This window comes from Acomys russatus, chromosome 4 (genome assembly GCF_903995435.1).
Source record: "Acomys russatus chromosome 4, mAcoRus1.1, whole genome shotgun sequence".
Lineage (NCBI taxonomy): Eukaryota > Metazoa > Chordata > Mammalia > Rodentia > Muridae > Acomys > Acomys russatus.
The window spans coordinates 7,699,449-7,713,119 of NC_067140.1; the positions used below are offsets into that span (position 1 = coordinate 7,699,449).

The 13,671-nt window shown below is 54.1% G+C and overlaps 1 protein-coding gene across 1 annotated transcript in view; it reads right to left on the reverse strand.

Annotated features, from left to right (window-relative positions):
- Nucleotides 1-2,867: 2,867 nt before the first annotated feature.
- The window catches only part of Kiaa1755 (KIAA1755 ortholog), a 31,760-nt gene continuing 20,956 nt past the window's right edge, over nucleotides 2,868-13,671 (reverse strand). Inside the window, exons 8-14 of the mRNA XM_051143700.1 lie at nucleotides 11,968-12,084; nucleotides 10,215-10,313; nucleotides 9,048-9,196; nucleotides 6,833-6,971; nucleotides 6,239-6,361; nucleotides 5,459-5,671; nucleotides 2,868-3,591 (exon numbers count right to left, since the gene is read on the reverse strand). Coding sequence (XP_050999657.1) covers nucleotides 2,899-3,591; nucleotides 5,459-5,671; nucleotides 6,239-6,361; nucleotides 6,833-6,971; nucleotides 9,048-9,196; nucleotides 10,215-10,313; nucleotides 11,968-12,084 — 1,533 coding nt within the window. The 3' untranslated portion in view covers nucleotides 2,868-2,898. The remainder of the gene's footprint in view (nucleotides 3,592-5,458; nucleotides 5,672-6,238; nucleotides 6,362-6,832; nucleotides 6,972-9,047; nucleotides 9,197-10,214; nucleotides 10,314-11,967; nucleotides 12,085-13,671) is intronic.

Here is a 13,671-nt window from a genome sequence, read left to right on the forward strand (position 1 = left end):
CAATGGCCAGGGACTGACGGCCAGCAATCAGCTCCATCTTATCTGCGGCGACCAAGGTCTCACGTAGGGTTCACCTCAGTCACGTGCTGTTACCTCGTGCAAGACATCCCCAAGTCTTGACGTCTTCCTCTGGAAAGACAGCTCCATGGGGCTGTCGGGATGCTGCCGGTCGAGTCTTGCCGAGTTTGTAAGGATCTCAGCACAAAGATGGAGCAACAGAAACACCAGCCGATTCCTCGTTTTTGGTTTCTAAAGCCTTGGGTGTATGTCTATGTGCCCTTGGGAGCCATCGCCTCTACACGTGGAAGCCACAGCGGCGTCTATCTCTCCACCTTGCTTCTTGATACAGAGTCTCTCACTGAGCTTGGAGCTCACTGATCCAGCTAGGCTGGCTGAGCAGTGAGCCTTGGGGATCTGCCTGTTCTAACCCCCCCTGCTCCAGGGTCACAGGCACGTAGTGTCACACCACACTCTTTACATGGGTGCTGGGGATCTGGGCTCATGCTTACACAGGAAGCATTTTACAAACACTTCACCCACTGAGCCATCTACCCAGCCCTTCCTGGTGTTTGGAATGTTGCCATTTTACCCATAGTCCTTGTCTGCACGCCTTCTCCCTAGGAGCTTCTGTGAGCAGGTCAATAGTTGAGGTGCAATTCTTTTTGGAACCAGGAGGACGTGCAAGATGTTGGGGTCCCCTCCTACTCAAAGATCCATGGCTCACTCATCCCTTCGTCCCACCACCGCATTCACAATAGCAGTTGTGGGTCTCACTAAAGCCAGCTTCCAGTCTTTTTTTTGGTTTTTCAAGACAGAGTCTCTCTGTGTTAGCCTCGGCTGTCCTGGATTCACTTTGTAGACCAGGCTAGCCTCGAACTCACAGAAATCCGCCTGCCTCTGCCTCCTGAGTGCTGAGATTAAAGGCGTGCGCCACTACGCCCGCCAGCACTAGAGAGGCAGAGGCAGGTGGATCACTGTGAGTTCGAGGCCAGCCTGGTCTACAAAGTTAGTCCAGGACAGCCAAGGCTACACAGAGAAACCATAAAATCTGTCTCGAAACCATAAAACAAAAGCAACAACAACAGCAAAAAACCAACAACACCAGTTTCCAGTCTTACTCTCCAGGTTTCCAGCTCCTCGCCTGTGGTCTCCACTGGCTGGAATGCTGTTGCTATGGTAACAACAGCTTAAGAGCCTTAGCCCCTCCCCTCCCCCTCCACCCCGAGGTGACAAGCTTGGATGGAGATGGCTGATCAAATTCCCTAAGCATCCTCTCTCTTCTGGATTCAAGGCTTGGGAGAAGAATGCAAAGTCTGAGCTGCCTGGGGCCTGGAGCCGTAAGAACCTCCCTAGGGAAACAGCCTAGGTTCCAAGTGCCCCCTGAAATTCATGCTTTGGAAGCTTGAAAGATGGGGGTAGCAAGGTCATAAGGATGTGGGAATGGCCTCATAAGGATGTGCTTGCTCCTGTCTGCCTCCCCCTCCCCCCAAGCCCCCAACCCCCACCCCCGTCTCCGACACAGGCTCCACCTACAGGTGATGCTTTCACAGAAAGTCCTCACCAGAGCCAGCAACTTGCCCTTAGACTCCCCAGACTCTAGAGCTGTGAGTCCAATACACTTGCATTGCTTGTCAGTCACACAGCCTGTGGCAATCTGTGGTGACCGCAGAATGGACTGCAAGGCCCAGAGCTAGCTTTTTTTTTTTTTAGTGTGTGCTGAGGAGGGACTGTTACTCCCGGGGCAGGCTTCCTTACAGTCACCTTCCCTGGTGGCTTTGAAGCAGGAAGCCTCCAGCTGTGCTTAGAGAAATCCTGAATCTCCAGAGAAGATTCTTGAAGCTGTTTGGGGGCTGAGATGTCTCCTGAAGCCCCTTATCCCCTAAAGCCTGATCCAGGCTTCCTCTCTCCTCTGCCTTAGCCTCACTGGTGGGAGGACAGGTATCCTAGCCTCCTCCCAGGGCTTGGAAACCTCTTTGGCTCTGCCAAGAGGCCATCTTGGCGGCGAAGACTGAGAGCCCTATGAATACTTCCAACGCGTCAGTGCTCAAAGATGACACTAGGGGGCGCTATGCTAACGCTGTAAAAAGCTAGGTGCTGTGGCCCTAATAGTCCTCCTCCCATTGCACCTACCCTCACCTGCTTTCAAAGACTGCACCCAAACCCCGCCGCTGTTGCCCCTGATGACACTCAGCACAGTTGACACGTGGGGTGTGGTGATGTGGCGGCACCCCACGGGAACTGGGGATGTGTGTGGAGGGCAAGGACAAGACTCCATGAGGTTCCTTGAGTCTGAGCTGGGGGCCCAATCCCCAGGGAGAATGCTGCATCAGGCAATTTCTTCCTCTGCCATGTTGCTGCCCTTGCCCACCAGAGCCAGCTCCTTGGGAGTAGGAGTGCTGGGCTGTCTCCACCCTCAGATGGGCATCTCAGAGTCCCCCTGCTGTCTCTGTTGTCTCCTGGCCAGACCCCAGGAGGATGGAGCTTGCTTGACAAATGCCCCTTATTCCTTCCTCCTCCTTCCCCTCTTCCCAGTGGCTTCTGGGAAAGTCTCAAGGTCTGTTACTGTGGGGCTTAAGACAAGAGGCCCCTCCCACTACTTTTCTACCCACGTGAACCCCAGCAGCAGTTCAGGCTGCCTAAGGATAAAGATTTTTGCCAAAGGTGGCCCCAGCCAGCCTTGCCATATGAGACTATAGTCTAAGCCCTCAATAAAAATGTCCTTTTATTTAATCTGTATTCTAACTCCCACATGTGCTATTTTGTGTGGGTAACAACCCATCTCTTTGGAGTTTTCTGGAGCCAGAAAGTGGTCCTTCTAAGATCGCTTCATGGCCATGTCTGACAGGGTGGCATGGGCTCTGCAGAGCCCCCGGAGCAAGTGTGACGGCTCAGATCCAGTTAGAGGGACGCAGGAGGGCTTGTGTGGGGTGAGTCCTCCAGGGATGTCTGTGAGCCTGTCCCTTCAGAGGAGAAGCTGCCCCCAGTAGGATGGGAGGTCTTGCTCTGTCTGGGAAGGTGATGCCAGGAGAAGAGGGAGGCGAGGAGGCGCTCCAGGGTGGGCTCCGGGAGCTTGGGGGCACCTCTGCCTTCCTCAGTGTCCACAGACTGTCCTGCTTCCTGGGGCGGCAGGCCTGCCCACATGTTTCTGCTCTGCTCCCCTTGAGGGGTCTGGGGAGGACACTGGGATTTTGACACAGCCAGGAAGTCTTGTAGAGACCTGTCCCATTTGGAGACCGCGTCTCTAGGCAGACCCTTGCCCTTCACCGCTGGCCTGCTTCGATCTGTGTGTGCCGAGTGGGCAGCCGGAACCTCTGGGCATGGGCAGTAGGTTAGAGCCTTCCCCAGCAAGCTCTGGATCTCTTGGTGTCGCTCCTGGACCTCTTCCCACAACTGCTGGCCCAGGCTGGCCTGGCTCAAGGAGGCCACCTGGAGCTTCGTGGCCAGGAGCTTCTCGGTCTGGAACTCAGATGCCAGGCGCTTCAGGTAACAGTGGAGGCGGAGGTGGAGCTGGTCCCCGGGGCTGGCCCTTGCAGCCTTGCCCAGGCTGAGCTGGCTCAGTAGGTCCTGACAGTCCATATGGAAGCGGGACATCTAAGGGCAGGAAGGAAGAAGGAGGTGGGAGCCACGTGAAGACAAGATGAGGCTCTATTGGGGGGGGGGGGGACTTTGAGTCAGCGTGGCTGAGTGAACAAATGGCTGCACAGGCTGCTGACAATAACCTCTGGCCTGCCTCCTGTAGCTCTGTTCCTTGCGCCCAAAGAAAAGCTGGCTCGGGCAGGAATGGGCTGTCAGCCCAGCAGGCTCCCTCCATAGCCCACAGACCAGCTGGGCCTCTGCCCATCACGTGGTTCTCCCTGATACCCCTCCCCTCCCCTGCACCCCTCTTCCCCTTGCCCCCCCTGCCCCCAGCATGCTATGGCAGCTCATGCAAAAGATAATCTCTCTCTCTCCATTAATTTAGGGCCGACTGCAAGCCACCGGCCAGGGGACAGCGGAGCCATTTGCTGCGAGGAGGCGTCTTTCTGTGGATTAAGGGAGCTTGTCTTTAGATAAATGGCTTCATATTCACGGCGGCACTCAGAACTCGCGGCAACATAAATCTCCCTTAGCGGCCAATCAAGTGAGGATCATTTAGGGCACCAGGTACAGCGCTAGAGCCCCCAGCCTGGCAGAGTCCTGTCTGTGGCACCATCCTCCTAGCCAGTGCCTCAGACACTGGAGTCCCCGGCTCCACAGAGGAGCGGTCAGGACAGCTGTGTCCAGCTCTGATCAAAGCCGCCAGAGGCGGACACGGGGAGGGTCAGGCAGGCCTGCCCCCTTCCTACCTGGGAGGAATGCTACCTTCTCACCAAGTGTGCTTTGTAGCTTCAGGGAAGCTCAACCCACAGGGCACATCAGAGACAAGCAGGTGGCAAGTAGCAGGGTCATTTCAGACCCTAGGGAGCACAAGGAAGCTCCAGCATGGGGGATGCTGGGAATCAAACCTGGACCTTCTGGAACATCTGGAAGAGCAGCCAGTGCTCATAACCACTGAGCCATCTCTCCCGCCCCGGTTTGCTATTCCATCCAGCTGGCTGGGAGTACACTCCATGCCGGGGTCTGGGTTTGAATTGCATCCCTGCCATCTACCAGCTGTGTGACTTTAGGTGAGTTGTTCAGCCTCTCTGTTTTCAGTACAGGGTCGGTGCGACAGTGAAATGGTCAGAACAGAGCCTGGCACTAGAGACCCCCACATCAGAACAGGCCAAGCCGGTTTTATTAGCAACAGAAGCTGAGGCTCGGAGCAGTGGGGACAGCTGTGCAGGTCTCACAGCCCTCATGGGCTCTTGTGGCCCATGTCTCTGCCCTCCAGTGCCTTCCATGGTGGGGAAGGGGGAGGGTGCCCCTTCACTGCCACTGCTGACATCTGCCTGCCTCATCCCTGACCAGAGGAAACAGAGAAGCCCTGTCCTCGAGTCCCCAGGCTTGCGTGAGTCGTCTGGGTCCCTCCTAACTGTCCCCTGAAGCATCCTATGTCCCCATCTCTCTAATCATGTTGGAATAGCCAACAACTGGGGGTGGGGTGGGGTCAAGCTCCTCCCATGTTCTGTCCCTCCTGATAAGTTCAAGGGGCAACTGAGGGCACAGGGCAGCCATGTGGCTTCCTGTCCAGCTTGGTCCAGGCTCTCCCAGCCTGCTTTCTTTGTCCATAGGCCTCAGTTTCTCCATCAGAAAAACGGAGGGGGGGGCCCTTTGGTTATGTGGATTTAGGAGGTGAAATACTACCCAGATAGCCTCAGTTTCCTCCCCTGTAAAATGGGAGCAGTGCAAGCAGCTGTGACTCAGGGTCTGCACTCAGGTGGGCTTCTGCCCCGTCTTTACCCTGCTTACTTGGATAAGGAAGCCGGCTGCCATTCACCTCTTGTGCAGAAGAACCCAGGTACATGCCAGGGTCGGCCACACCACAAGGCTCACTCACCTTCCTTCTGAAGCGGTAGAGGTGGCGCAGGGTCTCCAGGTCGGTGCGCTGCCTCTCGGCCGCCATGTAGAAGTGTGTCAGCCTGGCTTGGAAGGCCTGCTGGGTGGAGGCGAAGGCTGCCAGGTCTGGGAGGCCTGTCTCACCTGCCCATTCCTCTGCAGCTCCCAGCTGGGCGGCCTGTTTCGACAATTCCAGACCCTGGCGGTACTGGGCCTGAGAGGGAAAAAAGATGTTTATTCAACTTCCTGAGGGTCTACCCAGCAGTCCTCTGTGGCCTCCTGAGCCTCAGTTTCCCTAGCTACAAAGCTCAGCCCATGGTCAGAGGTAAACATAGGAGTTGTCAAACATCCAACAATCCAGGCCTTTGCTGTGGAAGTTCGGAATCTGCTGGAAGGTTCTCTAGGTCAGAGGCTTTGATCCTCCACAGTCCCCTCTGCTGTGTCCAAGCCACTCCCATCTTCTCCTGCCTGGAGTTCTCTGAGAGCTGTGACAGGCCAAGGTCTCCTGTGTCTATCAGGACTGTCTCTACACTGACCCAACAGTCCTAGGTCTAAGCCCTGGAACCTGCGTTTTTGGAAACCATCAGGGAGTTCTGACTTCTTGGTACTTGATCTTGGAGGACTCCCTGGAGGAGGCAGAACCTAAAGTGAGGCCTCTGTGGTAGTCCAGTCTGTCCCCTCACTGCCCCCGGAAGCTCCCTTGCACTTTCTCACCTCTACAGCAGGGACCTAGAAGACCCCGTTCTAATGTTCTCTTGGCAGCTTGGGTCCTGGAACATACCGCAACCTGCAGGAAGAAATCCTCAAACTCCGCGTGGACTTTCTCTACTGTTTCTGCACATATATCCATGGGGGCAAGTGCCTGCAGACACTGGCTTCCTTCCCGTTCCATCCAGTCATTGACCTGGGCAGAGGACTGTGGTTTAGTTGTGATAGGTCTAGGCCAGCTGCCTACTTCCGCGTGTGTGTCTGTACGTGGGCACGCCCGCACACGTGTGTGTGCATGTTGGCTTTAGGTACTGAAGCCAGGTGAGGAGGTACCAACAGCTCCAGGCTCAGACTCCGGAAGTAAAACCACAGTGGGCAGTATCTGCCTGGCCCCAGTTTCCCCATTTGTGGTTGGGAATCCCTAAAGCTCCCTTGTCACCATTAAGAGACCACACTGGAAGACAAGGATATTCACAAATACTCTTGTCCAGGGCATGGACACAGCCAGCACTCAATAAGTGCAGCCCTTACGATCACATCTTAATCGCTGACTGAATGCATGTTTTCTGCCTTGCCCCAAACACATAGGGCTGCCAGCCTGGTGTTTTAACCTCGGAACAAAGTGACCCCTGTAAAGTGCCATGTCCCTCAGTAGTCTCCCCTTCACCTGGTGGATGGCAGCTTCCAGGTGGCCCAGGCGGACACGGAGCTCCAGCCTTCGGAGGAGGTGATTGGATGCAGTGACCAGGATGTGCAGTTGATCCTCCACAAGGTTGTACAGGGTGGCAGCCTCAGTCAGGTGGCTCCTGGGAGGGGGAAGGAGATGAGGAGATGCCCTTCCCTGTGCTTTCACTAGGCATGAATCTGCCTTTCTAATCTGTGGCCCCAGCTGAGGTGGCAGCCACTGACTTGCTGTGTGCCCTAGAGCAGGTCCCTAGCCCTCTCTGTGCCTCAGACAAGAGGATGCTGGGGGAATTGCAATGACACTCCCCCGCGCCTCCTGCCCCCTTTCCTTGCCACAGTATTAAGCCGGCTGGGTATTTGAGGATGAATCTCAGCCGGACTACATGCTAGTGTGGGTCCTTGTGCGACATCACCACTTTGGGGGCCTCAAACTCCTGTGTAGCCAAGGTACCTTGAACCTGAGCCCCACCTGCCCTACAAGGCATTTTTAAAGTGGCCCGAATCAGAGGACCCAAAGCAAGCTGGCGACGGGACTCCTCTTGTGGCGATGCTCCGTGAAGGGAGAAACCTGCCTCGGGGGAGCCGGTTTTCAGACAAAGATGATGGAGGGGAAGGCTGCCTTTTCAAGGGACCCCATACACAGAGTCCTACATTAGAAGAAAGCCCAAAAGACCCAAAGGAGAGGAGAGCCAAGAGGGCTGCAGGGACTCGTATAGACCAGGGAGCGGTGAGCGTGGGCCGACAGCGCCCCCTGGTGGATCTCCAGGTCAAAGGTCTGGAGGAATCTCAGGAAGACAAGAGGCGAAGCTGGTGAGGCATGGAGGGCATTGTGAGGGGCCAGAGGTGGCTCACATTCCTCACCAGGGCCCAGTTGTTCTGGCTTCTCCTGCATGAACCTGCCCCTGGAGTCTAGGGGTTCAGTTCAAGGCGATGTGCGTGTTCTACCAGCTCCCACCCACTTCCCTCTTGGCCCCACCACATTCCAGATGTGTGACCCTAGAATACTTTGAGTCTCAGGTTTCTCTGCTATTACAAGAGAGACCCACCTCAAAGTTATTTAAACGAGTTAATAATTATAACTTTTAGAACAATGCACACACATCAAATGTTGGTTCAATGCACAAGTTGTTCTTATTTTTTTTTAATTTATTTTTATTTTTTTGGTTTTTTCGAGAAAGGGTCTCTCTGTGCAGCCCTGGCTGTCCTGGACTTGCTTTGTAGACCAGGCTGGCCTCGAACTCACATCAATCCACCTGCCTCTGTCTCCCGAGTGCTGGGATTAAAGGCGTGCGCCACCATGCCTGGCTCACACAAGTTGTTTTTAAGTGTGTGCGCAAACTTCACCCTGGACTTTTGAACATGCGTACCCTTGCTTTACCAGAGCAAATATTTCTAATTACTGAGCAATTCAACTATGTGTTCAGAGTCCATTCTGGGATCAGAAGCATATCAGAATTTGTATTTTTTCCCCCTGATTTCAGGGTACTTGGATATATATAAGGAGGCATGCGGGCAACCAAACTTCAGCGTAGACAAGAAGTCTGTTTCCATTTTAAATTCACCTTTGCACACAGCCTGAAAGTAACTCTGCACAATTGTTCCAATTACTTTGTGTTTGAAGCAGTTTCTCTGGGTGTAATTTTCCACTTGTGCCCAGACGGCCTGAGAGTTTTGAAGAGTCAAGACATCTGATATTCAGACTAAGGAGGGTCCACTTCGCAGCAGGCCAGGAAGCTGGTACCTTTGAGCAGGTCTGTCACCCACTCTGTGCCTCTTGAGCATGAGGAAAGCAGGCTTGTAGGGTTAGCTACCCAGCCATCCCAGCCTGGCTTCCTATGGGCCTTACTACTATTTCCCCGTGCTCAGCCTCAGTTTCTATTTGCCAAATAAGAGTGGCTTGGGCAGCACCAGGTTCCTGCCAGGAACAAAGGAGACAGGTCTTGAAGGGCTTGGACCAGAGTCTGGGTTAGAAAAGGGTGTGGTCCATGTGTGGAGAGAAGACACAGGAGAGGAAGTCCTCCAATGCCTGTCCCTGGCTGAATATGGCCGGAGATCAAAGAGGAGCTGTGAGGTTATCCCCAAGGCCCAGAGAGTGGGGAGGTGGCTGCCTTAGACACATCCCAAGCATTCCCTTTGCAAGGCTCCCCCCTCCCCCAGCTCTGATGAGGAATAAAGGAGGGGAGACCGAGTGTCTATACCTGACATCAGGGTTGCCATTTAGCCTGCTGGCCTCCTGCTGCAACTTGGCCAGAGTAGCACCACCTTCCCTCTGGAGAGCCAGCAGGCCTGGGTCCCTCAGCACAGCCTCCATCAGCTCCTTGGACTTGCTCAGGCACTTGGTGGCCTCCTGCCAACAGAGGGGAGTGTCCTGAGGCCCAATCACCACTGCCCCCTGTAATCTTCCAGGGCTCCCCACACAGAGAAAGCCTGACTTTCTCAGCTGGGTCCAAGCATCTCCAGGAAGTCTGTCCTTTCAATCTCCAGCACATCTCCTGATGGCATGCCCCTCTTATCACCATGGTAACGTTACTGGTCCTGGCTCCATCTTCTCTCTGGAACACCCACCTCAGACTCCTGGTTGAGCTCTCTGATGCTCTCTGGTTTCTCTTGTAGCAAAAAAAGGGACACCAAAGGGCTTCATGCCTCAGGATCCCCTGCTTAAAGGTCCTTAGGGCTTCCCCTTTACTCTGCTCCACAGACAGCCAGTTACACTCTGCCTCAGGACCTTTGCACAAGCTCTCCCCCTGCCCAGAGTCCATCTCCCCTCAAAGACATACTCTTTCAGGCCTCAATTAAACACCATCCCTTCAAAAACCACTCACCTTCCTCACTCTTCTCGATTAATCTTTTATGGCATTTGGCACCATTTAAAAAATTTTTTTAACCTTTATTTTATGTGCATTGGTGTTTTGCCTGCAAGTATATCTATGTGAGTGTGTCAGACCTTGGAGTTACAGACAGTTCTGAGCTGCCATGTGGGTGCTGGGATTTGAACTCGGGTCCTCTGGAAGGGCAGTCAGTGGCCTTAACCACTGAGCCGACTCTCCAGCCTCATTTGGCACCATTTTTAATTACCTTCTTTTTTCAGCCTAAGGGCCCTCTAATGCCAGGCAATTGCTCTACCTCTGCTCTACACTCCCCAGGCCCTCGTAACTACCTTCCCAATGGCCGCTCTGCCACTGCACTCTGATCCTCACCAGAACAGAGGCAAGCCAGCTCCTCAGGCTGGGGCCCCAGTGCAGGGCACTTGGTGGATACCCAAGAACTATTAGCTGAGTGACAGAGTGAAAACTAGAGTGGCCACCCTGAGGGGTCCCCTCCCCAGTGCTCTTGTGTGTGCTGGAGGCTTCCCCACCCAGGTTTACCTGCACACCACCAGGGGGGTCACCCTTCTCAAACTCCTGGATGGAAGCCTGCAGCAGGGATGAGGCCTGGCGAAGGTCAGTGAGGAACGGGTCCAGCTTCTGCAAGGACAGGAGCCAGAGCAGGGCTCAACCTGGGTTGACCAAGGGGGAGGCATGCCTTTCCCGAGGTGGGGTGGGGGTGGGGGCTCAGGAAGGGGCCAGGCAGGGCTTCTCGAACTTACACTAACTACATCAGAACCATCAGGAGAACTGGTGAAGATGTAGCTCTGGACCACCTCCATCTCCCTTCCCCCATGCCCCAGTCTCCCTCCCACCTCTATCCCACTCTGCCCCATAGCTGAGCAGTGGGTCTCTAAGCCACAGTGCTGCGGCTGCTGGTCAGCGGGGCCTCTAGTAAGGGGACAAGAGCCAGAGGAGAGAGAAGACAGGCCTGAGATGTTCACAGACCCTGGGGGGTTCTTATATAGGGGGCAGGATGGGAGTGAAAGGGTGGGCTGGAGAAGCACCCTTCACTCAGCTCAGCCATCCGCTAGCTGTGAGGCCACAGGCAAGTTACTTAGCCTCTCTGGGCTTTCCTGCACAGGGAGGTGGAAACCGTAGTATGTTTAACAGCAGGGTAAGGGACGGATAGACTAACATGTACAGGATTTAGAATAGAGCCCCCAGAACATGCCAGAATCATGATCACCATCAGTTTCACACTCTGGAACACCCAGTAAGATTCCACTTAATGGGAAAGCCTGAAAATTGAAGTTCAAAGGTCACTGGGTTAAAGGGTGGCCCCTGGAGAGGGAACCTGAAGCCTGGGAGCACACATGCCACTCAAGTGTGAGTTCACAGTGACTCTTCACATCTCCCGGTGATTCCAGGACCCTCTGGAACACAAAGACCAAGGTGGCCAAGCCCCTTATGCTAAGTGTATTGTAGAACCATAGCTACTTCCTGGGGACTATAAGCTGGCTGAGGGTGACTCAGCTACTTGATGCCAGGTTGATGCTGCCTTGAAAGCTGTGCTGGTTTGTTTCCAGGCTCATGACATGCAGAGTTCTCTAGGTCCCACGGAAAGCAGTGTCCCCCTCCCTCCCGCTCCCCCCTCTATTTTTTGTTGCTGTTGTTCATTTTAACTTTTGCATTGGGAAAGAGGTGTGGACACTATGGTGTGTGTATGTGTGTGTGTGTGTGTGTGTGTGTGTGTGTGTGTGAGAGAGAGAGAGAGAGAGAGAGAGAGAGAGAGAGAGAGAGAGAGAGAGAGAGAGAGAGAGTTAGCCCTTGCAGGGCAGTGGGAAGAGGGAATGAAGCCAGTTTCCTTCCCTGCTCTAAAGGAGGCAACGCACACTAAACCACCACGTGAGGCATGCCTGTGGCTCCACAAAGCAGATGCCCGTCAGTCTGCTTTCAGTTGATAATGGCCAAGGCCTTCTTTACTCACACTAACCCAGTCCTCATGAAAATCCCATAAAGAGGCAATTTCGTTACCTTCCCCATCCCCTGCTTTGTTGACGAAGAACGCAAGACTCAGAGAAGATGGGAAATTCACCCAGAGTCACAGAGCAGAGCTGGACTGGAACCCAGCAAGCTGGCCCCAGAGCCTGAGGCCATATTGAGGCTACCTTGTACCTTCATTGTAAATGTTTGTTGAGTGAAGTCTGTTCTTGAACCCTGTTTTTGACAGGGTTGAGGGACCCATGGGGCAGGGCAGTGAAGGGACGAGGAGAAGTAAGGTTTGGAGACCAAAGGCTATGAGGGTACGCACCTGGAAAAACTGCACCCACTCTCTGTGGCCGTAGGGGAAGGAGCCCTCCAGAGCCTCAGGCAGCTGGCTAGGGTCCACGTGGTTCCTGAGGGCCTTCAGTGAGGTCACTACCTCCACCTGCAGATAAAAAAGCGAGTTAGGAGGACCAGAGGACTCTCCCCAGTGATGATGTAGAAGGGTCCGGTTTTGATTTCTGCCCAGGCACCACGTCTTCCACTGAGAAGGTCCAGAGTGGTGTTTTCTGAGCAGAGTCTTTTCTGGAAGCTTTGACGAATCACTTGAACCAGGCCCTGACTATGGAATGGCACATACAAGTCACACATACCGCTACTCCCAAGTCTGTGTCCAAGCAGACATCATCAATCAACTGCAGCGCTCCTTCTTCCAGAAGTTAGCTCTTTTTCAACACTGCTTTCCCTGAGATGAAATTGTATGTTGGCCCTCACCGCTCTCAAATGACCCACTGTGTCCTCCTAGGGGCTGATGGTTACCAAATCCTAGCAATGTCCCTTGAGACACAGAGAAGGCACTGGGAACGTCTTCCACCAGGCAGTGAGGTTTCAGGTTTGAGCTGTTCCAGGCTTGGGGTGGGGCAGTGCGGGGATGGACTCATCAGCTATCCTGGATGCTCCAGGGGCAGTTCACAGGCAGCATCCTCATCATCCCCTCAGAGCACAGACTGCAAGATCCCAGCCCCCATGGGAACTCCTGAACCAGAGCCTACACATGGATAGGATCCCCGGGAGATGTGTCCACTCAGGTCCTACCAGAGGGCCCATCCACTAGCCCAGGGCAGGCTGGCCCTTGGATTTAAGAGTCCCCTTGATGGGGAGACCTGGTGGCACTCAGAGGAAGGATAGCAGGATACCAAGAAGAGACTTGATACCCTATGAGCATATACAGGGGAAGGAGGTCCCCCTCAGTCACAGTCATAGGGGAGGGGAGTAAGGGGAAAATGGGAGGGAGGGAGGAATGGGAGGATACAAGGGATGGGGAACAATTGAGATGTAATATGAATAAATTAATAAGATATTAAAAAAAATAAAGGAAATAGTGAAATTTCGTTTTGTGAGACAATGAAAAAAAAAGTTATTTTCAGGGCAACCAATCTGGATGCGAGAGGCAAAGGTCAACTCTCTCCATGCCTTCTGTTTTAATCAATTTTGTTTTATTGTGTGTGTGCGCAATTGCCACGGAACACACACGGAGGTCAGAGGGTGACTTCTGGGAGTTGATTCCCTCCTTCCACTGTAAGGCCCAGGAATTGAACTCAGGTGGTCAGTTTTGGCAGCAACTGCCTTTACCCATTAAACTGCCTCACTGTCTCCCTCCCCCACCCATGCGAGGGGGCATCCAGGATCACTTCCTGAAGCAAGCAGAGTTGGTGCCCCTTTGGAGGGTGGTGGCAGAGTGCTTTCTGCCATGTCTGAGAAATGTCGGTGCATAGGGCACGGGGGAGCGGGGGAGCGAGGGAGCAAGGGGAGGGTCCAGCACAGCGGAGACTCCAGTTCTGGGTCTGGCTGTTGGGTGGTCTTCTACCTAGCCTATCTGTAAAGAAGAAAGCCCGCCTAGACAGAGTCTTTCCAGTTGATCTCCACGCGTGCACATCTCAGCCCCGTGGCACTGTCCACCAGGAACTGCTGGGCTTCCAGAAAGAAACAAGCCAAAGCCATGTGACAATGCCTCCTGCGGAGAAGGGACGGC